This window comes from Amblyomma americanum, chromosome 10, assembly GCF_052857255.1.
Source record: "Amblyomma americanum isolate KBUSLIRL-KWMA chromosome 10, ASM5285725v1, whole genome shotgun sequence".
In the NCBI taxonomy this organism is placed as follows: Eukaryota; Metazoa; Arthropoda; class Arachnida; order Ixodida; family Ixodidae; genus Amblyomma; species Amblyomma americanum.
Window position 1 is genome coordinate 25650946 of NC_135506.1, and position 27185 is coordinate 25678130.

Genomic DNA, 27185 nt, shown 5'->3' on the forward strand with positions numbered 1-27185 from the left:
ATTTCAGTATAGCGTATCATGGTATAGTGTATCCGTTTCATAGTCTTGAATCACCCATTATCAATAAACATTGTTATGGAAAAAAGTGGGCTGCGAGAAATTTGCGATGCTTTATCATGAAAGAATTGTTGCTGCATTGAGAAAGTGTATGTTATATGCATGTATGCATGTTTTAGTAAGAATATGTTTTATATTGCGTAGAAAGCGTTTCAAAATATTTACTCAGGTTTCAAAATAATTTTGAGTTCTTCCTACATTTTTTTCCTGTTATATATCCTATGAGTACCTTGTAAGTGCAATTTTTGCTATGTGCATGTACTACTATTGTTATTTAGTTGTTTTACTATGTAATGCCCGAAAGGGCCCTTCGGGTAAATAAATGAAAATGAAATGAAACCACTGAAAAATCTTCCAAACGCTCTGTAATTAATGCTGTATACGTTGTAAAAAGTGGGCCCGGGGGTCCCTCAAGTGATCAATGATCACTCTTTAGCCGAACCTAACCATATCTATGATGTGAATAAATCTAAATCTATACTTCCATGCTATTTATTGAAATGAAACAACGTAGAGCTACAGTGTTTTGAAACAAAACAAAACACAAGTTCTCTCTCTCTCTCTCTTTCAATAAATAGTGTGGTGCTTCAGAAATAATTTATCTTAAAATTCTGCATGCATAAGGGCTGCAAGTTCAGATGGTCATAACTGTGCATTACACTTTAAATGCAGTTGTAAGCACCTCACTGTCACGTTGTATAGATTGTCTTAAAACAAGTTATGCTGTAGTTTGAAATTTATGTAATACGCATGCCGATGTCGACTAAACAGCAGTGTACCAGTATCTTTCTTATTGGCTTCCTGCCCGCCAACTTCATGTGAAGCATATACTATCATTCTACTTGTATGTCGCACAGTGATCATTGGTAGCGAACATGAGCAAAGGAGAAATGTTCGATACTTGGAATGGAGCACGTATTATGCATGATACATCTTTTACGAGAATATTGTACAATATTCGTATTTTGTTTTTATTCAACACCGGTTTAGAGTAAGACGCGCACGTACTCCAAACATCGTATTGAGAGGCCTAGTCCGGATCACACACACACCACTACAACACTGTCGCACTGCCCCCTGGTAGAATTCATGGTTGCCCGTATAACACTTAGCCCAGGGCTTAAAGTCAGGGGGGTCTCGGAGTGTCTCAGACCACCCTACAATATTGACGAGGGGTCTGAGACCCTCCCTTGCCTTCATTGTCTTTAGGTATTGGCTAATCGGAATGTGCACACAGCGATTACCGACGCTTTGTTTAACTGGACGATGTTTTACTTCAGATACCATAGAGCACTCTGGCAGAGCGGGAGATCGCTTGTTTAAGGTCTGTGTCATAAACTGATTACTTCTTCGTGCACTTTGTGTAAAACTGTGTTATAAACTGAGCAAGAAAAAACCACCCTTAAATTTATTTCTCCCCTTTGTATAAAAACTATGCGTAAGACAAGCTGCCAGCCGCTTTCTCTCTCTTCCTATATTACCCTCTCCACCTGTGCTCGAATCACCAGGAACCCCCCTCTGATGGAGCCAGACTTTAAGCCCTGACTTAGCCTAAAAAAAGCACAAGAAAGCGTTGTCAGATTCGACGTACGTATTCACACATGGATGAGCCCTGTGCAAAGTATGATAACAAGGTTCGCTGCAAGCCTGTCTTTTGGGAATACCGTTGTCCTCTGCAGTAATTGCGGTAAATACGTGTGAGAGATTCTTCATTCTAAAAATATCGGGGAAACGCGTCAGCCAACCCTTTGTTTCGCACTACGAAAAACAGAGGCGATTAAAAAAATATTTCATCTTTGTCATAGCATTTAGGCTTGGATATATAAAAAAATATCCACGCTTAAATGAGGCGACACGTACGCAAGCAAGCACTGTTTCTTGGCTTTAATGAGCAAGCCCAGCGGTCACGGAATAAGGAAAAAATCCCGTGGGGATGGTGTCCGTGGCGGTGAAGCTTAGTTGTTCAGATGAATTTGCATGGCATGCAGATACATCTTAAGAAGTGATATATCAGAAGAATGCAAGCAAAGCGCCATTATTGTGAAACAACGCTTCCGGGGTAGAAGATGAAGTTGCTGCAGGGCCAGGCTCGTGCGCGCCGACTGTCCCTGTTCGCTGGGCCGTGCGATCCTGGTAAGTAGGCGAACCCTTCAGACGTCGCAGAATCCTTCTGCGATTTTCACGTGGATTAGCTGGGGAACTATCTTTTGTCTCCCTGGTTGGCAGCTGATTAATGCCACACCGCTATAGCGACCCTGTTTCTTCAAGACAGCACCCAACCAGTATAGGCCTCGAGTTACAGCTTTCAACTAGAGTACCATTACTCGTTAACTTCGATGCCTCTCACAACCTGTACACTAACATACGCAATGCGGCGACGCGCCTTCCCTGCGCAAGTCTTTCCGCCGAGCTGTAAGAGCATACTCTCTGACCACGTACGCCTGAGCGGCAGAGAGAGCTGCTCAACCAGATTACGCAATAACGACGAGACCTTAGCAAACCACCGTCTTTTCACTGGCGCTAAACAGTCTTAGGTTTCTCGCTTCGCTAGTTAATATTTCGTTCACCCTGTTATCTAGCTACAGGTGCCTCGCATTTTCTTGTTTAACTGATGTGAGCGAGTGAGAAGCTGTGGTGACTGACTTGGTACATACATGCTTGGATGTTTCATCCGCCGTAAAACATCCAGGCCAGCACGCCCCACACTGAAATGGGGTTGGGGCCATTTATTGGCATTACAGCTGCGACAACCCTGCAAGAAACTGAACTTATTCGTAATGCATTGCAACGTGTATGCATATAACTGTTTTGATATAAGATTTCACGTCACAGTTGTTATACGGCCTGTTTTGTTTTCACGTTCATAGTTTTCGAGCAGTCAGTACTAATGGTGCATTCAAGCAGTCATGCGGCTGCGTTAATTTGTTCTCAGAAGCCAGGCAGCATTAGCGAGTTTTCTCTTTAACGGTAATAACAATAAATATAGGTAGTGGCAACGATCAGTGGGTGGCTGTATGGACTCTCTGCGTCCTCTGCGGTCTTGTGCGCTTTGGCCTGTTAATTTGGCAAAGGGTGGTGGCACTACTGGTGACGGATGCAACTCCTGGGCAGTGAATTCTTATGCACCCTCCACCCAACCTCTACCCCTCAGGAGCCTATACCCACAAGAAGAGCACGCAGAACCTACCGAAGAAGCGACGGGATGACGGGTTGGGGAAGCGATCAATGTAAAAGCGAAAATGTAAAAAGATGCGAAACTACTCTAATGCAGATTTGTGGCACCGCACCATATAATTGCCCGTCAACCTCTTTTGTCACCCAAAACGGCAATAAGTTTTGATCGCCTCACAACGCACGGCCACTGTTTAAACTTTGAATGACGTTGGAACAAATGTTGGGTGATGAAACTATAGTCGCCACCGCTTTTAAGTGTGCGCGAGGCTCCTTGGAACCTAAATCCTGAGAAAAAATGTGGTCCCTTGTCTGTGCGATTAATTTCTCGTGAAAAAAAAAAACGCGACTTCTCCCATTGATGCGCCGTAGGCCACAAGTCTTAGTAATGCTGTATTGCCATGTAGCGGTGTAGTGCGAGTGCATGCGACAACGCAAGACCATACTCACATTCAATATTTTTCGCTTCAAGTATCTGAAGGAGCTGCACAATATTTCTTGGGAGCCGTGTGCCTGTGCTCAGGTAGGAAATGACTGCAGCCATATCAGGAAATAAAAGAACAGGAGCGGGCATCGCGTGACAGTTCTGAAGCCTGAGTCAAAGAAAAATTCAGGGGGCACTTTGTTGACCTAAAGTGCGGTGAGGCGAAAGCCTTTAGCGCGGTGTTGCTGCTTGTATCGCTGATGTGTGGTTAAGATGTTGATTAAGTACACAATTGTTAGCGAATCTTAAATGCTGGAGACACTGGAGGGCGTTTGGGAGGCATCCGTATGATTCGACGCCTTTCCGCAAACACTGCAGCGTCCTTACGCTAGGCAAGAATTATTGTGGGACTGTAAAAAAATGAACATTAAAGTGTCCCTGGCCGTGCTTACGCTAGACGTATATTAGTGTGGGCAAGAAAAGCTTCGCATACGTTGGCAGGAAGTAGCGTAGTCGTTAGCACGCTCGGCTGCGGAACGGGAGGATGGTGGTTCGAATCCCGTCGTGCACAAGGACTTTCTTTTCCGCATCGATGAAAAGGAACGGCTTCAAGAGAGTTTGATTTCGGAAAGGCGGCTGCATAAGGTAATGCTCCGTCGAGCGGTTTTTTCTTCCTTTCATTAGTATGACCCTCCCGCCATTTTTTGTCCTTATCCAACCGCGGTAACCACTATTTCTCAAACTGCATCGAGGTTCTGTCAGTGCGCGTTAAAGATCCCCAGGTGGTCGAAATTATTCCGGAGCCCTCCACTACGGCATCTTCCCTCCTTCTCTCAGTCCCTCCTTTATTCCTTCCCTTACGGCGCGGTTCAGGTGTCCAACGATATATGAGACAGATACTGCGCCATTTCCTTTCCCAAAAATCAATTATTATTATTATTATTATTATTATTATTATTATTATTATTATTATTATTATTATTATTATTATTATTATTATTATTATTATTATTATTATTATTATTATTATTTTTATTATTATTATTGCCTCTCATCCCCCATGCGCAGTCGCGGCGGCGGTGCTCTGGTTGGGCGCGGTGCTGGTGAGTCGGCTACCATGATCCATCCTACCTAAATGAGCGGTGCCGGTTCCAGGAAACGGGAGAACAGCGACGGTTTCCAGCCACACAGCGACGAGGAACCACTGGTGGTACCCTTCTTGTTGACGCTTTCCGTTCACCCCAGGCACCAGAGAGTTGTAGCAGTCGGGGGAGGTGTATCTAGCAACATCGGCCGGGACAGCCCGTTTCAAAGATTTTGGTGCACATTACAGCTAAACTAAAGGCCACGTCGGTTGACCAACGCTGGTGCCGATTTTTTTTTTCGCTGTATACTTACTTCCTCACGTGCCATTCACAGTGTTTCAGCGCTATAATTAGCTGCTTTGATTCTGAGAAGTCCGGAAGATGCACATTGTGCGAGCGGTTCGCTGACAGCAGCGCGTTATGTTTCGTGAATATCGCGCGTCCTTTTCATGGTATACCGTATCGCGTCTCTCATGGCCTGAGTCGCTTTGGGACGTTAAACCACCCTAAACCGTATACCGTATCACACAGAAGCACAGACGCACAAACAGGAGCACTGTATATCCTGCTCGGGCCGAAGAAGCTCTCAATGGCGTTACAACACACATTGGCTGGTTCCTAAGGAAGCTCAATTCTATGACACGAGCAAAAAAGCTTAAAATTAGAGTGAGGACAACGCAGCGAGCTCTAAGAAGGAAAACTCTAGCTGTAACGTTAAAAGACAGTGGTGCAGAAGGGTGCGTTAAAAACTAAACGCGAATAAATGGTATCCTATATAGCTGAATTCAGTGGGAGATGACCAGGACACATAATGCGGAGAGCCAGCTACCGATGGTCTGTTTGGATAGCAAAGTGGATTTTCAAGGAGGGGAAAGGTAGCGTGCCTTTACCCTGTCCCCGTTGTGCTGTACACGGCAGTCATGTGGGACGAACTATTCCGCATTTTCATGCGTTAATGAGCGCAGTGAGGAAAAAGCCTTCCCCAGTGGCCGCCTTGCTTGAACATTCCCCTCTTTCGGACCCACAGGCCCCAACAGGAGAGCGAGAGTGGTCTCAGCGTGAGCATCTCCTTCACGCCTAAGGTAAGGGCACACGCGCGCTTCAAAGAGAATTCACCTTGAACTGAACGCGTGCACTCGTGAGCACTCCGCCTTATACGCAACGCGATTTGTGAGTAGAGCCCGGAAAAAGAACTCGAAAAGTGAACAAAACGAGGCATGTTCAGATTTCTCTGGCAAAAATTTTTTTAAATTCGAAGGTTGTAAGACACTGTTATCGAAATACTGAAGGTTTTGGACCACTATTTTGATATGTAACAAAATTTTTCTTCTATAGTTCTTCAATCGATCGCGTCGAACACTTACGACTGCCATAGAACACCAATGGGCAATATTTTTTTGACGATAGCGTAAACGTGAATAGAAAAAAAATACAAGACTTCCGTCGGGTTACCTGCGGATGTATTGATTGCTATGGTGAAATCTTACGTTATATGAAAAAAATTGCTTTCATAAACCGTTACTTCCCGCTCAAAAATGCTTTTGTCCAGAATTGCTCGGTATGGTTTCCTAGCCGTCTGTAATCGGCAGCTTCAGCGCGCGAATACTGTAACCTGCGTCAATGCCTCTGATGTAGTTCGTATTCACGAGGTTGATTTCGAAGACGTATTAGGTTATAGGTCGATTAGATGAACTGAAAGTTGCACACCGATTGGCGTTACTGTCTACTGCCTAGAAAAAAAAATGCTAGTCGCTAATAGAGAAGCGCGTTAGCCATGTATCGATTCGATGAACAGGCTGGTTTTGAAAACGGTACGCGACAACAAACTGTATTCGTGTCATCAATCAGGTTTTCCTACATAGGTCAGTCCCTACATAGGTCTTTCATAGACTACTAAACGTAATTTGGTTCGATATTAGCAGTGATTCCGCCTGTGCGCAGGCAGGACGTTGAAAGAAGCATGAGTAGACGTCGCAGGAAGAACTTTACGTAACGTAGCAGAAATGCTTGGGCGTATGGCTTGAGCAGACATTAACTCCGCAGAACTTTTGGCGCTGGGCTCGAGGCCACGCTAGTATCGCTGCAAACACACTGCACAGCTAGGTCCCGAGACCCAGTGGCCAACGGTCTCAGGAGCAAATGACAGTCCAGGCCACATGTTCGAAAATTCATGTTGAATTGGTGGAGGGTGGCACAGTAATTTGGCTATAGCCTTATGAAAGAACAAAAAAAAATGATTAGAACATGCTTTGAGAAAGGGGTAGATTTATTTGTTGTTATCTGCGAGCCTACATGAATTACGCGGGCCGCCACATTGAAAATAATTATACTTGATGGTAAATATAGGGTGTGGTACGGTAGGGTAGGCGACGGTAGGGATAACCTCTGCAATCTCCGATTTGCGGGGCAGTGTCCTGCTGAATAACTCGGGAAATTATATGACGGAAGCCAAGAGCCGCCAAAATCAAGGAGAATACAGGATGTCTTTTTTTTAATGTGTAGGTTTTCATCGATGTGAGACTGTGGAGGTTCTTACCAGGTCACTGAGCCTACTTAGAGGTCTCGGCCGCGAACTCCGAGCTCCCGGTACCGCACACCACGCGCGACCGTTCTCACGGCGGCGCAGCGGGAATACGAAATAAGAACACAACACGGAACAGGACGCTTTGCCCTGGGCCCCCCAAACGTTTATTGGGATCTCCCAAAATCTCTGGCTGCTTGACCTGCGACCCTTGCCGTCTGGCTTGGTCGTGCGGCTGACGGGGCAAGATGGCGACAACAAAGAGGGAACAAGGGAGGTAATTACCTGACGTCCTCTCGCTGTCACGACTCGCTGTCGTCTCGGCCTCGGCGCACTTGCCTTGCCCGTTGTCACTTTCGGCCAATCAGCGACCGCTCCGGCGGCGTCTGGCGGTGGGCGCTTGCGACCGATTTGAGGAAGGCGGCGGCGCAGCGCTCTCGAGCTGACCTTCTGGCTACTCGATCGCCCGTGGGGAAGGAGGAAAGCGTCCGCTTTCCTGCGTCTCAACGGTGCGCCTCGCCGGCCAGGGAAGCATACGGTACACCGAAACTCCCATAAGACTAAAAAAAAGTAGAAGAAAAAACAACCACATGCCACCGGTGCAATACGAACCAACGACCCCTGAATTTCGCGCCCGGTGTTCTACCAACTGAGCTACTGCGACGGCTATGCGGTGTGCTGCTTTCAGGGGTATTTTATGTGTAATGTAAGCCAGCCTTGAGAGTGCTCACCCGCGCCACACCGCTATGGACGAGGGTGGCGCTGGTGAACACTGTCAAGGTTAGCTTACACTACACATGAAATACGCCCGAAAACAGGAGATCTGACAGCCGTCGCCGTAGTTCAGTTGGTAGAGCACCGGACGCGAAATTCAGAGGTCGTTGGTTCAGATCTCACCGGCGGCATGTGGTTGTTTTATGCGAAGCATAATAGGGACACTACTTAGCTCAACCATAGCCCAGCCTAGCGCGGCCGCGACCACCAAGGCTAACTCCCGCTCCTCCCGCTAGGGGGCGATTACCAAGTATATCCAAGCATTACCAAGCATAAACCAAGTGTATCCAAGCATTACCAAGAATAACCAAGTGTCACCAGGCTATACCCTTTCACAAATCGATTATGCTTCGCATCCTAGGCTTAACCTTAGCTAAGCCAGGCCATTTTTTCTTTTACTTTTATTAATCACCCATTGATGAAAAACAACAAATTAAAAAAAGACATCCCAAATGGTCCAATTGGCTTGGGTGGCTGTTGGCTTCCGTTATCTATGCCGTAACGACCACCATTCCCCTTCACTTGTTCTCGGGAAATTAAAGGAGCATAGGCACTTCACATTTAGTTGCGTGCTTTCTTCTTTGTAATGATGCCTAATGCATTATCATACACGGATTACCATCTGGTATTCTCTTACGACCACTAAATAATTTATAATCAATTTTCCTTCTCGTGCCGTATCGGTTTCAATGGCCGAGCGATGACTGTGCCATCAACGTGTGGTTATAGGTCACCTGTGGCATGAAAAACTGCAATACAATCGGTGCTTCCACATTCGTTTTCATTGTGGCGCTTGAGGAAGGCTAGCTGCAGCACTGTAGTGAATTAAAACGATGAAGCAGCTATTAAATCGCGCTTTTTTCATGCCTCAGATGACATGACCACTCTGACGTCAGACATCAGTCGGCTGTAGAAACCGGAACAGCATGACAGAAAAATATGATTATAAATTATTTAGTGACCACAGGCGAATGCCACATGGAGATTCATGCGTAGTAGTGTCCTCCGCATGAGTGTAGGCAAGAGAGCATGCCACCAAAATTAGGTTTGTATATTGGTTTTATTTAAACGTCAATGGTAGGCTAATAAAGGAACATCGAATACACCGAAGTAATGCTAACACACTGGAGAAATAGCAACAGTGTTTCGTGTGAAGCAAAATTTGCACGGAGCTGACAGAGTATATCTAGAAGGGGTCAGTGTATGGGTATAACAATTCTGTGAAAGTTAACACTGGTTAAAAGAGGGAAAGATACAGAGAAAAGCTTATTGTGCAGAGGAATTCGCGCCTCCCAGGTCCCCTGGGTCCCCGCACGACCCCACCACACTCAAACGCTCATGCCTAAAAGGTCCATGACGCTGGCAGCGCGACTGCGACGATATTCTGTTTTGCCGGATCCGTGGAGCGTAGTGAGGTCTCCCAGTCCTCCCATGTTTGGAGTGGCAAATGCCGGCCGGGTGGAAGCGAAGCCGGGTAAATTCGCATCCCCGTTAATCTTAACTCCCTAAAAGCTCTCCCCAAAGAAATTCGTCAAAGCCTACGCATTCGACCCCTACCTCGTAACATCACCCCGACCGAAACCGCGAGCGACCAGAAGCCAGGGCAGCGGCCCTTCATGAGCGATACGGCGACGAACAGAATGCCGTATGGGTAGACACTGCATGCGACCAGCACTGAGCCGCAGCGGTTGCATGCACCCCGCATACCCCTCCAATTATAAAATTACCCCCGAGAACTAACCCAGAAGAAGCAGGAGAAATTGTTATAGTGCTTGCGTTTGGCAGCTTATGGAGATAAATACGTTCGGCAGCTTTATTCGGGGAGATAAATACGTTTTCCCCCGTTTAACTGCGGTTGACCCAGTTAAAAACCGCCGAACCCCACCCCATGATCGCTTACGCTACCGAGCGCACGCCGACCACGGCGGGCCTTGCTCTGAGGGAACAAAGGAACGACACATTGGGTAACACAAACAGGCATTTATTGCTACAGCAACAATAACGCCAGCTAGCAACAAGATACGCTCATGAGTTGAGGTTGTCCGACTCACCAGCAAGGTCACGAGCAAATGTTCGTCCACGCTAGGGTAACGGATACTCCGAAGCCTTACGGGACGAGATAGGGGAGAAATTCTCCCCGCCACTTCCTCGCCCTGCTGGCGAAGAGCGGAGCCACGAGCCACACGTCCGCTCGCGTCGACGATCCCAACCGAAGAGAATGCGCTCTACCGCGCGCGCAGCAATCACGCCGTCCGTGGCACCCTCCCTTGTTAGTTAAGGTAACTAACCAGGGAAAGTCACTTGGCGCGCCCCTCTTGAGCCGAAGCCGTGGAAGGGTGCACCGCGGAAAAGCAAACAACAAGGGGAGGCTGCGGGGCAATCCCCACAAGCTCCAGTGCCACCTATATGCTCCGTGATTCAATAACTTGAATGCTAAATTATGCTAGGAGCAGAGTCCACCCTGCCAGCTACCAAATACTGACCCATACCCCCCTCCTCCTGCAGCACTGAGCTAATCAGAATGTCCGCGCGCTCTGGAAACAGAGTCTAGAAACCGGGACAGGCGGACATCATGGGGGGTCTTTCAAAGGAGCGTGCGTGTACCTTCGCTGAACTCATTGCGAATGCTCGTGCCGAAAGGAAAGTATACCCACCCCCCGACTCCTCCCTCACTACCAGGGAGCAACACCTTTGGCGCCGTATGCAAACGAGAACCATACCTACCCCCTCTCTCCTCTCCCACTACCGACCCATCCCACCTTCCTGCCCTCTGTGCAATGTACAGAAGGCAAACCCTGACTCATACCCTCCTAGTTAACAGACTATGATGTTCGCCATGCTACGTTACAGAAAGGACGTCAAGGATAAACGACTCGGGAGGAAACTGAGGGTTGAGAATTTATTGAAAAAGCGCCTAATATATAGCGACACAGAGAGTGCGCACAATTTTTTTTAAATCGTTATATAATGCGTACGTTTTTCAATAAATTATCAGCTGTCAATCAGCGTTGGAGCCGCTTTTCCATGCTCGTGCTTTCTGTAACGTCGCGCTGGTACATCGAGCTGAACGATGACTAGCTGGCTCAATTCTCTGCGCCTTTGAATTATGAGAGCGAATACGCGATAATATGTATTTGGCAAGCATTCCCAATCTGTGAGCTTCACCTGGCCCCAAATGAAAATATATGTTGGATACATTCTACATATTACTTGGGAGGCCAAAGGTTGTGTGTTAATGAAAGCGCGCGCAAGAGTGACAGAAAAAATTGACAGGTGTATACGTTATTGGAAATGGGAGATCGGCGGAGGATATATGGAGAACAAATACAGAAATAGTTGTAGAAATTTAAAAAAAATTACCCGGGGAAAACGCTTAGTGCATAGAAGAGAAATCTGATGATCCCTTGCAGGCACACCGTCAAGAGGTATAGCCAATAACTGCAAATGATTGGGGTGGAGTGGTGACGTGATTATAGCTTTGGCGGAAGGCAAAAATAGTTGAAGATTGGCGGTCCTTTGCCGTGCAGTGTTCTTTACAGACTGATGTAAATGAGCTCATATTGATGGCATGGCGGATACATCTCGATCAGGGCCCTGCTAGGGGTGACTCACTAGATGGCCGTGATGTAGGCTTCTCTGCATTTCACTCGTCCGTTCGCAGAGTGTTCCTGAAACCCCCGCTGTCCCCGGGTCTTCTGCACCTAAGTTCAAGTCGTTCGCCCTCGCCTCTCCACGGCAGCTGCTTGCGCCGGCGCTACCCCAGTCTCCCCCTGGGGTGCCACTGCCCGCCCACTGGGCCGACCACACCGATTCACCGGGGTCGCCGCAGGTGAGCGAGAGACCAACGAGGATCCGATCACTTGGCCTGTTCCTCTGTTTCAAGTCCAGGAGTCTTGGACAAAAGTGTTGAAATATTGTAAGGTACTCTTACGGAAATATTGAAGGCAATGATTCCTGCCCAGCTTTTCGGGACATGTACTACTTGCGCCATCTGCCGGCAGTGACGGTGACACGGTGCGTAACTGAATGGGAAGGGGTACAAAAAAAGAATCGCAGAACGTGAACGAAAGCACCTACAAAAAATGATTCAGGGATGTCTATAATATTGCCGCGAATCTTTGTAGTGTTTGTTTGTTCATTCTTCAAAGCTCCCGGCACGCCGCTTTATCGCTTCGTTTGCGATGCAAGACGAGACCAGATTTATCTCGATTGATCGCATCCAGGCGGAGCCGATTCTAAGTTGTTCCAGCACGTTGTAGTAGCTTTGCACGCTTTATCTCGAAACTTCGCTATCAGCTTTAAATTGAGCACGGCCGAGAGCGGCGGTCCTTCTTTTCGACGACCGCCGAGCATGCTTGTTGCTACGCCGCCGCAGAGAGATTTAGTCCATTGTGGGCGCAGGTCAGCCCAAATAAAGAGTTTTGTTTAGACGCCAGTTTTGCTGTCATTCAGCTCTCTGGATTGCAGTCACCCCTTCGTGCCAATACACACTTAGCTGAGGAATATGTCGAAGTTTCAGTCCTGAGCTATTAATACACGAGCTTCCCAGCGCGTTTGAATATTATACGATGCTACCTTAGGGAGGGAGACAAACTTTGCCCATTTCTTCATGCTCCTTCTTCCGATGGGTAGGAATATCTTTCTTTTAAACCTTTTCCATCACTCGCATCGAGTAGCTAAGACTGCCATGATGATGATGATGATAAGTACACGCACAACATCTTTATTACAGCCACCTAGATAATAAGGGCATCTACATGCAGCTAGTATAATGGTAAACTTTACCGAGCCACGAAACATCCATTGCACATCCTGCCTATACTTTAAGGACATATAGTGCATCGTAATATCTTGCAAGATGTTTTGTGCACTTCTGAGCGTTGCTTAGTAAAATATGCAAGAATTATTGCGGATCTACTAGGTTTTGAATTATCATCTGATGTATGAATCAGCCTTGCGTGACGAAAATCGTTAATGAATGCAAACCCTGCACTCACCTCACTTCAATTATCTCAACATACCGCTCTGCAAGAATGCTCTCGTGTGTGCAACGGAAAGCTGCCCATCAGCAAAGTTGTGTGTTAACAAGATGTTTGCGAACTTAGTTCTGTAGGTTGATGATCTTGATTCTAGCCTGAACATCAGAAATAAACTCAACCTTAAAATCTGCCCAGCAGAAACATTTTGCGTCAAATGTCAGAGATGAATTTTATCTACTGCACGGGAAATATATCCACGGTCGACAAAAATAGTTATCTTTCAGACATCTTGTTTAGCTTGAAAGACCACAGACAACTAAATTTTGGTTGCGTGTTGTGTCGTTGTAATCACGCGCGGAAGGCGTTAATAAATATAAATCACCGCGTGCAATCCACCTGCGCTACAAATAATAAATTACTGAAAAGCTTCCCGTGCTCTTTCATTTCGGCTTCAGCAGCCAAATGATGGCTAGAGACGTCAAAGTCAAGCTTACGTCACGTAAGGGACAGAAAAAATTCAGGGGGGGGGGGGGGGTGCAGTTTGCTGACCTAAAGTGCGGTGAGGCGAAAGCCTTTAGCGCGGTGTTGCTGCTTGTGACACTGATGTGTGGCTAAGATGTTGATTAAGTACACAATTGTTTGTGAACCTTAAATACTGGAGACACTGGAGGGCGTTTGGGAGGCACCCGTCTGATTCGATGCCTTTCCGCAAACACTCTCCAGCGTCCTAGACAAGAAGAACTACATATGCGCTGGAAGGTAGTAGCGTAGTCGTTAGCACGCTCGGCTGCGGATCGGAAGGATGCTGGTTCGATTCCCGTCGTGCACAATGATTTTATTTTTTATCGAGTTGCTGAAGAGAGTAACGGACGGACGGACAGGGTTGTGGCCGTGAGTATGAGCCATTAAAGGCTTTCGCCTTAAAACGACAGTGTAGCCGCTTCATCATTCGTTCCAAAGAGAGAACTAAACTGTGGCGCCATAATCAGCGTTTGGCCACTGAAACAACATGAGAGGAAAATTTCATTCCTAAATAATTTCCCAGACGAAGGCAAATTTCGCGAGTTTATACTTCTATCTTACGCCGCATTCTGAACTAGAAAACATGCAAAAAGTTTCGGTTTGCGTTTATTTTGATATAGTTTTGCTTACTTTAGCAGTTCGTAGCCATTTATAGGACGCAGAGCCGTTGAGAAGAGTAACCAGGCTGCATGGTTTGCTTCTAATTCGAATAGTAGAGCCCTTACGGCTTTCCTAAAGATCAAAAAGTTTTCAGAAGGAGAGGACAAGGGCTCTCCTCATTATACAGAGATTTAGTGCTTGGGGGCTGGCATAATAGCTTCAATATACGGCTGAGGAGCACACCATATAGCCTGCTTACTTTTGGCAAAGGCTGTACGTTGCTCAGTGGTGGCCTTGTTGCAGACACAAGAGCCGTCGTATTCCTCGCAGCAACGCCGAGGTGAAGGACCCCGAGCAGAGCGCAAGCGCTCAGTCGACGATCTCCTACACCACAGCGAAGAACACCACCCGCACACCAGCAGTGAGGACCACCACCCTCTGCTTCTAGTGCCCAAGTCCAGTGAGGAGCAGCTCGCTCAGTTGCAGCACAGCGACGACCAGGAACCCGTGCCCGTACCGCCGTCCCAACTGCTGAGCGATGAGCTGCGTGGAGACAGCGTGACCCCCGACCTCCCTTCAATCGACCAGGCGGACATCGTCAACCCTGAAAGGAACGACGCTCCGATTCTAGGCAAGTTCAGGTGCGCTGGTGTCTTCATACGTTTCTGTACAGACGTCGGAACCAGCTGAGCGAAAGATGCAAGAGACTGCAGAAGTTTACTGCGATGGCTGTTAGGCGTCCGTCCCTGGCTTTCTCGTCGCCGTCGGCGTAACCGGTGGGTGCGTTAATGCCACCCATTAACGCACCCACCGTGACCTTAATGACCTTAATGTCACGGTCAACCGGTGTTGCATAAGCTTACGGGTGGCTCTGTTTGGAACAGCCGCCTGCCAGTACAGCGGTTATTCATTTGACCACTACATCAGTAAGCAGCTATCGCTGAATCTCGCGTTGCACAGTCGTAATTGTGCTGTGAGTTTTTCGTTCTCAACCTCTCCACCGCCCCCCCCCCCCACACTAACATACACACATACCTCCTGTTGCTAAAGACAGTGCCTGCTAGAAACAAAATGCCTCTGCACGCCTCCTGCGACGTGTATAATGAGAGAGGCGGGCTAGGTGGTGGCTAGTAGTAGAATGCACCCTGAAGCCGCGCAAAAAAAAAAACAAGTAACGAGGAAGAAAACCACAAGGCAGAACGCGGAACTTCAACTGTGTGAAAGATACGGCGCCATTTCCTTTCCCCACGGGCAATTTTCCAATTTTACAATTTGCAGGCGCCGTTATCACACATTATGCGGTTTGCACTTCACACGAGGGCTTCGAATGACGTCAGCCCCTTTCGAAGTAGCTGCAAACCTAATGTTTACCGGGACGCGTCCGATGGTCTACCCATTGTTCACACGCGTCTTATTATCCATCATGTGGCTTTGATGCTTATTGTGTGGGTTTTCTTTAGCCCGGCGTTTTTTGCTGACGACAACGACGACGACACGAAACTTTCCTTGGAGGGTAGAGGTATATACAGCTTCGCTGTAAAAAATGGTAGCGTTTTAATATAGTTAAACCCAGTGGACGTGGGAAAGCACTTGAGACAACAATGCCTCAAAGGCAACCGCATTCAAGATATTATCGTCAGCCGTTATCGGCATCCGCGCGTGAGGAGTGTAAGGGGGGGGGGGGGGGGAGGCTTTACACATACCGCTGGTTTTTAGCTCTTTCGCGCTGAAGCAATCATCATCGCTGTTGTGTACCGAAGTTTGTTTTTCGCGCTTTCTTGAATGCCCCGCCGCGGTGGCTCAGTGGTTAGGGCGCTCGACTACTGATCCGGAGTTCCCGGGTTCGAACCCGACCGCGGCGGCTGCGTTTTTATGGAGGAAAAACGCTAAGGCGCCCAAGTGCTGTGCGATGTCAGTGCGCGTTAAAGATCCCCAGGTGGTCGAAATTATTCCGGAGCCCTCCACTACGGCACCTCATTCTTCCTTTCTTCTTTCACTCCCTCCTTTATCCCTTCCCTTACGGCGCGGTTCAGGTGTCCAACGATATATGAGACAGATACTGCGCCATTTCCTTTCCCCCAAAACCTATTATTATTATTATTACTTTCTTGAAGCTGCTGCCAGCCGAGTTATTGGAAAAGTGTAACACTTATGTCATCCGACGCTTCCAACCCTTCGCGACCAACTCTTAGTACACTGATAACATGTGCGTATAGACTAAGTCGTTGCCGATTCCTGGGTTCACGTGGTGGATTTGCGCGTCAGTCGCAGATTCATCCAAGACATGGCGAAGAAGCCTTCCACCAGCTCCCTTGACCGGTCGGATATTGTCGACTTCGTCGTCGACGACCGGTCACCAGAAGAGACCAAGGCCATCTACAACAACTGGGCGACCAACTACGAGGAGGTCAGAGTTCATGTCCCCCGCTCACTGAGTGGATGAATGTCCAAGTAGTCAGCTAAGCATGCCAGGCGTGCTAGACTTGCGCGCCAGAGACCTATAGGCCTTAAAGGGACGCTACATACAAGATGAAGTTGGTCTATAACGATTGTTTACCGCGTTCTCATAGAAAAGGCGCTTCTCTCACCAAAAATCGAGCATTTATAAGGTAGAGAAATTAAAAAGAAATGCAGGTATCGCCCCCTGCGGCCGTTTTCGGAAGCATACTGCGTGATGCATCAATGCAATTTTATTTCTCTCGAGCGGGTCTCTGAGGCTATGTTATGCCGCTGTTCATTTCTAAACGATGAGCACAGAGTCCTGTTTGGTGTATACGCCATGAGTTTGTGTCGAATCACGGTAAAATGTTTAAATACGGCTTTCTCAGCAATAAATGCGTCCTTTGATGCTGGGCAATCATCAACATAGCCGGAAAGAACTACAGAACCATTTCTACTAAAGACAATTTTTTTTCCGACGTTACCCTCCGTATCCTTTCTAGAAAGGAGACACTGACGGCTTTCGGAACTGGTCAACATGATTAGCACCAAGGCGAAAGGGGGGGGAGGGAGAGTGTATCACGGTAGCAGCTGTGATTTGTCATTGTGATATAGCTGTGATACTTGAAGCCTTTCAACATTCTTCGAGAGCGAATAACAGACGACAGCTTTATATACTTAGCCCAGTTAGCACACATGGCCTGCGCAGTGTACATATCCGAGAACATCTACTTCACTGACGCACATACAGGGTAGACCAAAAGTCCTCAGGCCACAAAGCCTGCTTCCGAGCCTTGTTGTGCAGCATTTACGATGGAACCAAAGCTCAACATCTGTAGAGAGGAAGAAGGAATCTCAACCTCAACCCTGGGAATTTGGTTAGCTTCATTAAGCCTGTTCTTCATTAAGGAGTAGTGCTCTTCATTGAGATGCAGCTTCATTAAGGACTTTTTAGTGCCCTGCTATCTAGGCGTTTCAACTCAAGTGACTCGTATTTTTTTAAAATAGGCTTTTTCACGTATGAAGGCGGCCCCTGCGGCACATTAATACCTGCGTTGGCAGACATCAGAAAACATGTAAATAATATTAACTAGTTAACCGCTTGGCTAATTTCTGGTAATTATGTGTTTAACTATAACAGTTAGGCTACTGGTTGCCATTAGAGACTTGTAGTCTGTCGTTAGTAAGAGCCATATCATTTTTAGAATTTCGAATAGCGATTACCCTCGCCGCGATGGCTCGATAAAATTTGGCTGCATCGTGCGACTAAACATGACCTTTCGAAAGCATGCAGGCAAAGCAACCGCTCCAGTGCATGCAACTAGTCAAAACAGCCAAATTTTGTCCAGCCAACGCGGGCACCACATCGACAATGACCTTCAATGACTCTCAAGGTCAAACCGAACTCGCTGTGTTGTGGTATGGCCTTAGCTATGGAAGTACGACTGCATGGTCATATGACTATGACCAATGGGCTCCTGACTTTGACGTTTGACCTTGACCTTTGACATTTGATTTGAGACAGTGGAGACCATGCTTAACAGAGCTTTTGCTCGTTGTTAGACTGCGGCGATAGTCAAGAGGAAGGAAAAAGGGGGTAAAACTGTCCTCTAGCGCTCGACCTTTCATAAAAGGGTGTGCGCTAGAGGACAGTTCATCCCTTTTTTACTCCCATATAGGTGTATTTGTGTTTAGAGTGTGGAGTGGTCTAATGCAGTGGCCAACAAAGCGGGTCTGTTTGCGCCGCCCCGTGTTCGAAACCCACTCGTGGCCGTAAAGTGTTTTATATTATTTTATTTGTACTGCAAGGATTCATCCCCAGACAAGACGGCTTTTTAGCCAGCGAGGAACTTAGTGTTACCGCACTAAAAGGGAATCCCGTGCAATAACACCACGAGTCAGTCCAGAGCTGGCCACTCATCTCCAAGGCGATATATACAGCAACACTGAGAACATTGGCAGAACGTGGGGATCGCTTGTTGCAGGTTCGTGTCATAAACTGAGCGAACGACCTTTAAAAATGATTTCTCCCGTTTGCATAAAACGATGTTTAAAACCGGCCGCCAGCCGTTTTCTTTCTTTCCCTCTTTATTTTCCTTTTCACCTGTGCTCGAATCACTAGAGACAACCCTTCGATGAAGCCAGACTTTAAGCACTGTCTGTAGGCAAAGCGAAGTACGCCCGAAGCACATTGGACATAACCGTACTAAAGTTGCACATAATTGGCTGGGGCGCAGTCATGCGTTTTGCGTGGATGTCTCGGGAACACACAGATCCCTGTGGTAAAGTGTTCGTCGCTTGCTTTATTGCCATCGTGATGCGTGCACTGCCTCATGTATCTCCTAAATCCGCCACTAGCTTAGGTTTTGCGTGTTTAGTTTTCTTTTACTTTTGGAAGATCCACCGATGGGTGCGGTTGTAGTTGTTCGTTTTATCTTAGACTTAGCCCCCTTCCATATTACATACTTTGACGGTAACACGGCCCTTGTTCGTAATAAGCAAGCGTTTGTAATAATTACGGTCGTTAAAAGCGAGCCCGACTGTGACAACGCCAGTTCAATACCCTAATTATCCTATATCAGTTCACAGTCCTCCACTGTCTCGTCCCTAATAGTCCCACGCATAGTTTCGGAACGTAAAAAAACCTCAATGCCTTTTTGTGTGATGGTAAAAGTGGCAGTTTCTGTATAGTATGTTATACAGTAAAGATGCATCTATAGATGCCTGACGGAGGTGCACCGGTTTTGCTTTGTCTTTGTGGGCGTCTTTGCTCAGGATATGGCGATGCAGAAGTACAAGGCCCCGAGCATCATGGCGCATTTCATCAACCAGGAGCTCCAGGTCAAGAAAGACGCCGTCATCCTGGATGTAGGATGTGGAACCGGACTCCTCGGGGTGCAAGTACGCACATGTAAAACAAGCTTTTAAGTAGAAATGACTTCGGTGTCGTTATTCCGCAGATGTTGCTGGCTTTGCCGTCTTCCTTGGAATTTTCGAAGTGCCGGTTATGTGACCGTACTCTTCAGATTGCATACCCTGCGCACTTTACCCTTCAGATTGCATACCCTGTGCACTTTACCCTTCAGATTGCATACCCTGTGCACTGTACTCTTCAGATTGCATACCCTGTGCACTTTACCCTTCAGATTGCATACCCTGTGCACTTTACCCTTCAGATTGCATACCCTGTGCACTTTACCCTTCAGATTGCATACCATGTGCACTGTACTCTCCAGATTGCATACCCTGTGCACTTTACCCTTCAGATTGCATACCCTGTGCACTGTACTCTCCAGATTGCATACCCTGTGCACTGTACTCTTCAGATTGCATACCCTGTGCACTTTACCCTTCAGATTGTATACCATGTGCACTGTACTCTCCAGATTGCATACCCTGTGCACTTTACCCTTCAGATTGCATACCCTGTGCACTGTACTCTCCAGATTGCATACCCTATGCACTGTACTCTTCAGATTACATACCCTGTGCACTTTACCCTTCAGATTGCATACCCTATGCACTGTACTCTTCAGATTACATACCCTGTGCACTTTACCCTTCAGATTGCATACCATGTGCACTGTACTCTCCAGATTGCATACCCTGTGCACTTTACCCTTCAGATTGCATACCATGTGCACTGTAATCTTCAGATTGCATACCCTGTGCACTGTACTCTTCAGATTACATACCCTGTGCACTTTACCCTTCAGATTGCATACCATGTGCACTGTACTCTCCAGATTGCATACCCTGCGCACTTTACCCTTCAGATTGCATACCCTGTGCACTGTACTCTCCAGATTGCATACCCTGTGCACTTTACCCTTCAGATTACATACCATGTGCACTGTACTCTCCAGATTGCATACCATGTGCACTTTACCCTTCAGATTGCATACCCTGTGCACTGTACTCTTCAGATTGCATACCCTGTGCACTTTACCCTTCAGATTGCATACCCTGTGCACTGTACTCTTCAGGTTGCATACCCTGTGCACTGTACTCTCCAGATCAGCGCTCTCGTGACGCTGTCCGCAAATGCGCCGCACAAGATGCTCAAGTTCATGCTCACACAGTTCTCACACCACAAAGCACCAGTTGTAACCATCTTAAAACAAAAACTCCATCGTCACTCACTCATGCATGGCAGCAGCGTGCAAAGAAAATACTGCAGTTGCAAAAGCGCGAGGTCTACCAGCGACGTTGACCATCCGTATTGCCACCGATGCAACCGCCATTTAATTTTTTTTTCTTTCCCTCTCTACTGAAGCTGAAGAACCTCGGGTACAGCTACATCGACGCGCTGGACTACAGCGAAGAGATGATGACCGAGTCGAAGAAGAAGAACATCTACAGGCGACACTTCCTCGAGAAGGTCTACAAGAACAACCAGCTGCCCCTCACGGACGGTAAGCCGCGAAAGATGGGCAGCGATTACTGTCCCGTCTCTGCAGCTGTGTGCTAGTGTTGCTAACAAACTGCATTTAGTTGCACAAAGAGTATCAATAGCGTCCATCTGAGTGACAACATCCTGTCTGAAACAAAATTATTGCAGTTTCTCTCGAGCACTACTCTCCTTGGCACAGTGCCCGGAGCAGCTCAATTGTCAACGCAAGAATAAAGAGAAATGTGAATTGTGGGGTTTAACGTCCCGAAGTAACGCACGGCGGCATGGGTCACGACACACGCCGTAGTGGAGGGCATCGGCTTAATTTCGATCATCTGGGGTTCTTGAACGCGCTCTGACATCGCATAGCACTTGGATGCTTTTTGCGATTCGCTTTCTTCGAAACGCGGCCGCTGCGGCTGGGATGAGTCAGGACAGGTTGATAGTCTGTGTATTAGTGAGTGAGAAGTAAATGAGGCGTTGATTGTGAAATATAGGTTGTGTGTGTCCCAAATGTGTATTGTCAGGAAAATGTTTAGCGACAGTGTGAACAAAACAATAGCAGAGGCGACCCCCTCTGTGCTAAACAAAAGCCGGTAATCAGAGCGATATTCTACCAATGCTCACACTATGTGGCAGTACATACGCGTGCCGGGGTGCTTATCCGAAGCAGCCAAGCAATGTAAGGTGGTATCTCAGATATGAATTCTGCGCGTGCGCAGCTTGGTGACGGGAGCATACGCTGTCATGAAGCGGGATTCAAGCGGGATTAGGGAGAACTGGACGATTAAGTATAAGGAAGAAAAGCACCTGCTGTGGGGGGGGGGGGGGGGGTATCAGGAGATGATGATGTGGCAACCTGATTTACTGATAAACAGGACGAAAACGACTGTGATACAGAGTAAGATACAATTGAACAACAAAGCGGCAAACGCCTCTCAAAGGAAGCCTTTCAGCTAATGGCATCGATTTTTGTTTTGTTTTTTTACATCAAACCGCCTTGCACCCGCTTGCGTGGTATCTCATTATAGCCAGCAGGAGAAAGGCAGTTGGCCGAAACGTCATGGGAATAGGTCAACAGGATTTGTTGGAGGGCTTCTTCATAACCGATCGTCCCTTAAGAATGGAATCGTTTCCAATAGTGGGCAAGCGCAGCAAGGTGCTTCAAAGAGTCAGGGGGCGGATGAGGTCAAGAAGTTTGCGGGAATAATGTGACCGCGAATGACACAGGGCAAGGGATATGGGAGAGGCCGTTGCCTTACTGTGGACGTAGTTAGGCAGACAAAGGCTTTGTTTCGAACTAAGGCAGCTTCGGCTCTTTAAGTATGCTCTTTGAAACCGATTAAACAGGTCTCGTAGGCATGTCACGGTCATAAAGAAAGGCCATCTGTTTTTGTTTTTTTTTCTGGGAAAAAGAAAATATCGGGCGACTTCTGGACTCATCATCTCCATGCACATTTTATTCGCGCATTCATGACGTCTGCCTAACTACACCTGGGACAGTATTCTATAAGTTGTCCCTTTTTCGTTGTTTATTTCGCGTCAATTCGGTCGTCTGTCAGTGGTCACTCAGATACACCCGCGGCTTTCAAGCGTATGTGGGAAGCGACCCGGCCATTGGGTGGTCGTCGACCGGACCTTACCATTGGCTAAAATTGGACGCAATATGCAGCCAATGGTGAGGTGCATCGCAGCGATCTGTCAACAGCAAGCGACCTGATCTGACCACTGGCTGTCATTGGTTGCATATCGCAGCCAATGGTGAGGTCCTGTCGCCTTCTACCCAATGGCCGGGTCGCTTGCCGCAGACGCTTGAAAGCCACGGGTATATCTGAATGATCAATGACAGAGAACCGAATGGATGTGAAATGGCAATTTTAAAATGAACAGCTTATAGAATGCGGCCCCTGGATACAACTAGAGAACGAAGTGGCAAAAGCTGTCTTTGCATTACATGCCCTGCCCATGCCCATGTATACTTCTTTATTTCGGATGGGATGTCATTACATCGCGTTTGTCCCCTCACACATTCTGCTCTCTTCCGACCTCTTAATGTTATATTCCTTTCATAGCTCGCTGCACTGTCTTCAATTTAAGTACAACCCTTTTCTTCAGCTTCTACGTTCCTGCCCCATGGGTGAGTACCGGTAAGATGCAGCTGTTATATACTTCCTTCTTGTCAATGCCTGGGGAAATCCAAGTAACCAAAGAACTTTTGAAATGGAGATATTGATTAGCGGCATGCAATAAGGATGAGCTTCAAAGATGCGCCTTCACGACAGGCCTATTTGCAGTATATAGAAGCCATCAGACAAAGAACGGCTGAATTTGCGTAGTGCCAAACAGAGAACCAAACCTCGACACTTCCAAATTTCCTACCATATCTTCATATGACGCCAAGCTATGGATACCAGACCACTTATCTAGTATGTCTAGCTGCTTGCAAGTCAAGGCTCAGAAGGTCTTTTTTTTCTCTCCTTGCAGGCGAGTACGATGTGGTGGCACTATGCGGCTGCCTGATGCCTGGGCACATCATGCCAGATGCACTGCCCGAAGTGGCCAGGCTCCTGAAGCGTGAGTGTTGCTCTTTAAGCATTTTAGCATATATTGCTGCTCCTCGTATTTATGAAATCTAAGGTCTAATAATAATAATAATTGGTTTTGGGGGGGGGGGGAAGAAATTGCGCAGTACCTGTCTCATATATCGTCGGACACCTGAACCGCGCCGTAAGGGAAGGGGTAAAGGAGGGAGTGAAAGAAGAAAGGAAGAGAGAGGTGCCGTAGTGGAGGGCTCCGGAATAATTTCGACCACCTGGGGATCTTTAACGTGCACTGACATCGCACAGCACACGGGCGCCTTAGCGTTTTTCCTCCATAAAAACGCAGCCGCCGCGGTCGGGATCGAACCCGGGAACTCCGGATCACTGGTCGAGCGCCCTAACCACTGAGCCATCGCGGCGGGAATCTAAGGTCTGACGAAATCTCGTCTGGTCGGGTAGTAAGTAACTCATTTCAATAGATAAAAAAGGCAGACGCCGACCAAAGGTTTTTGTCAAAACAGACGTTTCGGCGCTGCCCTTCACTCAGACGAGAAGCTCGGCGAAAGAACACCTTTCGAGGCAGCGGACCTGTTGAGGCTCTTGAAATTTTGCCTAGAAGACACGTATTTCGTCTTCCGAGGCACTTTCTACAAACAGGTGCATGGAACAGCAATGGGCGCGGCCATTTCGGTCACGGCTACTAACCTGACCTTGGAAGCTATAGAAAACCAAGCTCTGGCGTCCTTCCAACCTCGACTTAAGATCTTCCTGCGATATATTGATGATTGCTTTTGCATCATAAAAAAGGATGCACTCACCGCCTTCACAGAGCACATCAACAGCATCGCTGAGGCCATTACGTTTACTGTTGAGGAGGAGGTTGCCAACCGTCTGCCTTTTTTGGACGTGTCAGTAGAGAGAGATGGCCGCCGCCTTTTGTTTCAAGTCTTCAGGAAGCCCACCCACACGTGCAGATACCTGTATTTTAACTCTGTTAACCGGGCATGCCAGAAACGTGCAGTTGCGGCTTCGCTAATTCAACGATCCCGAAAAATCTGCTCAAGACCTGAAGATGGTACCTCGGACTTGATACAAATGCGTCGTGATTTGATGAACTGCGGCTACCCTAGGAAATTTTTGGACTCCGTTGAACGTCGCTCGGTGCGGTCAGCGGAACCGGTCGGAAGCCATTGCAAAGCACGTGTCGCCATACCTTATGTACCGGGCATAAGTGAAGCACTGGGACGTGTCCTGCGCACGTACGACGTGCACATTTCCCACGTTCCCGCCCACAAGTTACGGCACGAGCTCGTGAATGTCAAGGACAAACTAAAGGAAGAAAAATTTCCGGGTGTTGTGTACAGAATCCCCTGCGCCAAGTGCGACTATGTTTACATCGGCGAGAGCGGGAATTTTGAAAGGCGTCTGAAAGAACACATGTCGGACGTGAAGAACAAGAAAGTCACTTCAACGCACTTGCGGAGCACGCCGTATCGGCAGGTCATGATATCTGCTGGGAAATGGCTTCTATCATCGCCAAGGGAAAGAACTGGCTTTCACACCAGTATCTCGAGTCCTTGGTGATTCAGACCACCGAAAAAAGACTTAATCATAACATCGGCAATCTCCCGCCAACCTATGCAAGATGCCTGGGACGATTATTGAAGCCTATTTAAGCGTCGCGGTTCTACAATAAAAAAATTTAGTGAACAAGGCTTCCGTATGGAAGCCGAAACGTCTGTTTTGACAAAAACCTTTGGTCGGCGTCTGCCTTTTTTTTTTGTTGAAATGAGTTTCTCGTATTTATAGTGACACCCCATCTCCCCATTTTTCACCTGTTTGAATTTTACACCGGTGATGTCAGCTTGGTTGTCCACATGTTTTCTCTGCACCGATACTGCTCATTTGATGCGCTAGCTGTCAAATAGCAACGATGGCGTGGCGCGTTTCAAGACGTGTGGCGTCTGCGCAGGTGCACCTTTGCACGAGATAAACACAGGAGCAAAGAAAGGGTGCAATGACATTTAAATCTGCTCCCACGACAACACTGGCCATAAGATTCCAGCTGCGTTTCGGTGGGTGCTAACGGTCAATTGCTCCCTTATTACAAATTTACTCCACCCTGGGGGAATACCCTACAAACACATTGGAATGCCTCCAGGCCTAACGTGACCCGTCAGCCGACCGCAAGGTGACCGATGAGCGTTCCGTCACGGAGTTACTCTTTGCTGTGTCAGACAGGATGGGTGGTCTGAAGCGAGTTTGAGGTCACATCTTTCGGGGTCGTCTGGCGATTTTTTTTTTCTGCGTTCCCGCATCAAAATGGAGACATTGATAGTTGAAAACCGATGCCCCACCTGCAATTCCCACTGGAAGTTATTCCAGCTAGAGCTAGCAGGAAATAGATTTTTTTCCTGTGTGTACTTCGTCTATGTCCTCTTGATGGTATACGTATGTTCTCACATGGCCATTCGGTGCCATGAATGAGCAAAATTCCCCGTCGCTAAAATGCTGCGGCTGTCACATTTGACGCGACCGCGCTACCCCCGTGACCGCGAGCATGTACGAGATGAGGATAGGCAAGATGGCGAGCCCAACCATTTCCTTGCATTCCTGTGTTTGCTAGCGGCGAGCTACCACACTTCCTTCCGCAGAAATTGGTTACGTGCTAACCACGCTTGCCGTTCGGTTTTTCGCCGTAAATTCAGCCGTGGCCGCGGATTTCCCTACATGTTGACGCCGAACGCCCTTATGATCACAATCATCATAATCAGCTTAACTGCGTCCACTGCAGGATCAAATCATCTCCCTTATTAACCCTTCCGTGCGCCAGCTGCGGTCTCAATCCATATCCCAGCCAACTGATACACTAGCCTTCTTTTGGTATCCACTCAGTTCGCATTAGATATCCTGTCCGTTAGGCGGTCCATTTCCTCTTCTTGATATCGGCTAGGATATCATTAACTCAAATGCTCCAAGACGAACTGAGCCATGAACCTGCTCGCCGATAACAAAGGCTGTCCATATGACCGTTATATCATCGCCATCATCACAAAAAGGCGGCCTTGAAATTCGTTATGCGACACTGGGTGCTAAGACTTGTAGGATGCGGACAGGATGGAGTGATGAGCTCGAGGCGTTTACTCGGATAAGATAAAGGCAACGGGCGCAAGACAAGAAACAGTCGGGGGGAAGTTAGGAGAGGTATTTGTGGTGAAGTGGACTAAGCACAGCTGATGACGATGATTATGAGGACGGCGGCGTTATTACTATTTTAAACAGCATTCCGTGGTTTATCGGTGCCGTGGGTGATCACTTTCAGCCGGCGGCCGGCTGATGTGGATCCACCGCACGCTGGACCACTACGAGAGCAAGTCGGAGCAGTTCCTGGAGACCCGCTTCACGGGCACCCTGCAGTCGCTGTGCCGCCAGTTCCGCATGGAGATCGTGGTCCGCAAGAAGGTCCAGGACTACCGGCTCAAGTGCGACGGACAGATATTCGCTCTCAAGAAGAAATGAAACTCAACCGCTGTGCGCACGCGCTCTTCACGACGCGCCACATGGGGCGCCGTAGTCGTGACTCCGTGGAGTGATCATCCTAGATGATTCAAAAAATCTAGTTCTGAAAAAATTGTCTCGAACGCTTGTTTCCAGAGCGAGTAAAAAGAGCATAACTCGCA

At 47.7% G+C, this 27185-nt stretch overlaps 1 protein-coding gene across 4 annotated transcripts; it reads left to right on the forward strand.

The window, feature by feature from the left end:
• The first annotated feature begins 2113 nt into the window (after positions 1-2113).
• On the forward strand, positions 2114-27185 carry LOC144106502 (methyltransferase-like protein 27). 4 transcript variants are annotated; one of them, XM_077639342.1, is made up of 10 exons: positions 2114-2190; positions 4721-4858; positions 5765-5819; positions 11694-11861; positions 14464-14774; positions 16399-16540; positions 19348-19473; positions 20849-20987; positions 23450-23539; positions 26828-27185. In XM_077639342.1, exons 2-10 carry the CDS (start codon positions 4788-4790, stop codon positions 27022-27024), a joined length of 1299 nt encoding a protein of 432 aa, XP_077495468.1. In that variant the 5' UTR covers positions 2114-2190; positions 4721-4787; the 3' UTR covers positions 27025-27185. The 4 variants fall into 4 exon arrangements, with proteins under 4 accessions (XP_077495468.1, XP_077495469.1, XP_077495470.1 ...); XM_077639343.1 differs by having other exon boundaries at positions 16405-16540; XM_077639344.1 differs by lacking the exon at positions 2114-2190 and having other exon boundaries at positions 4830-4859.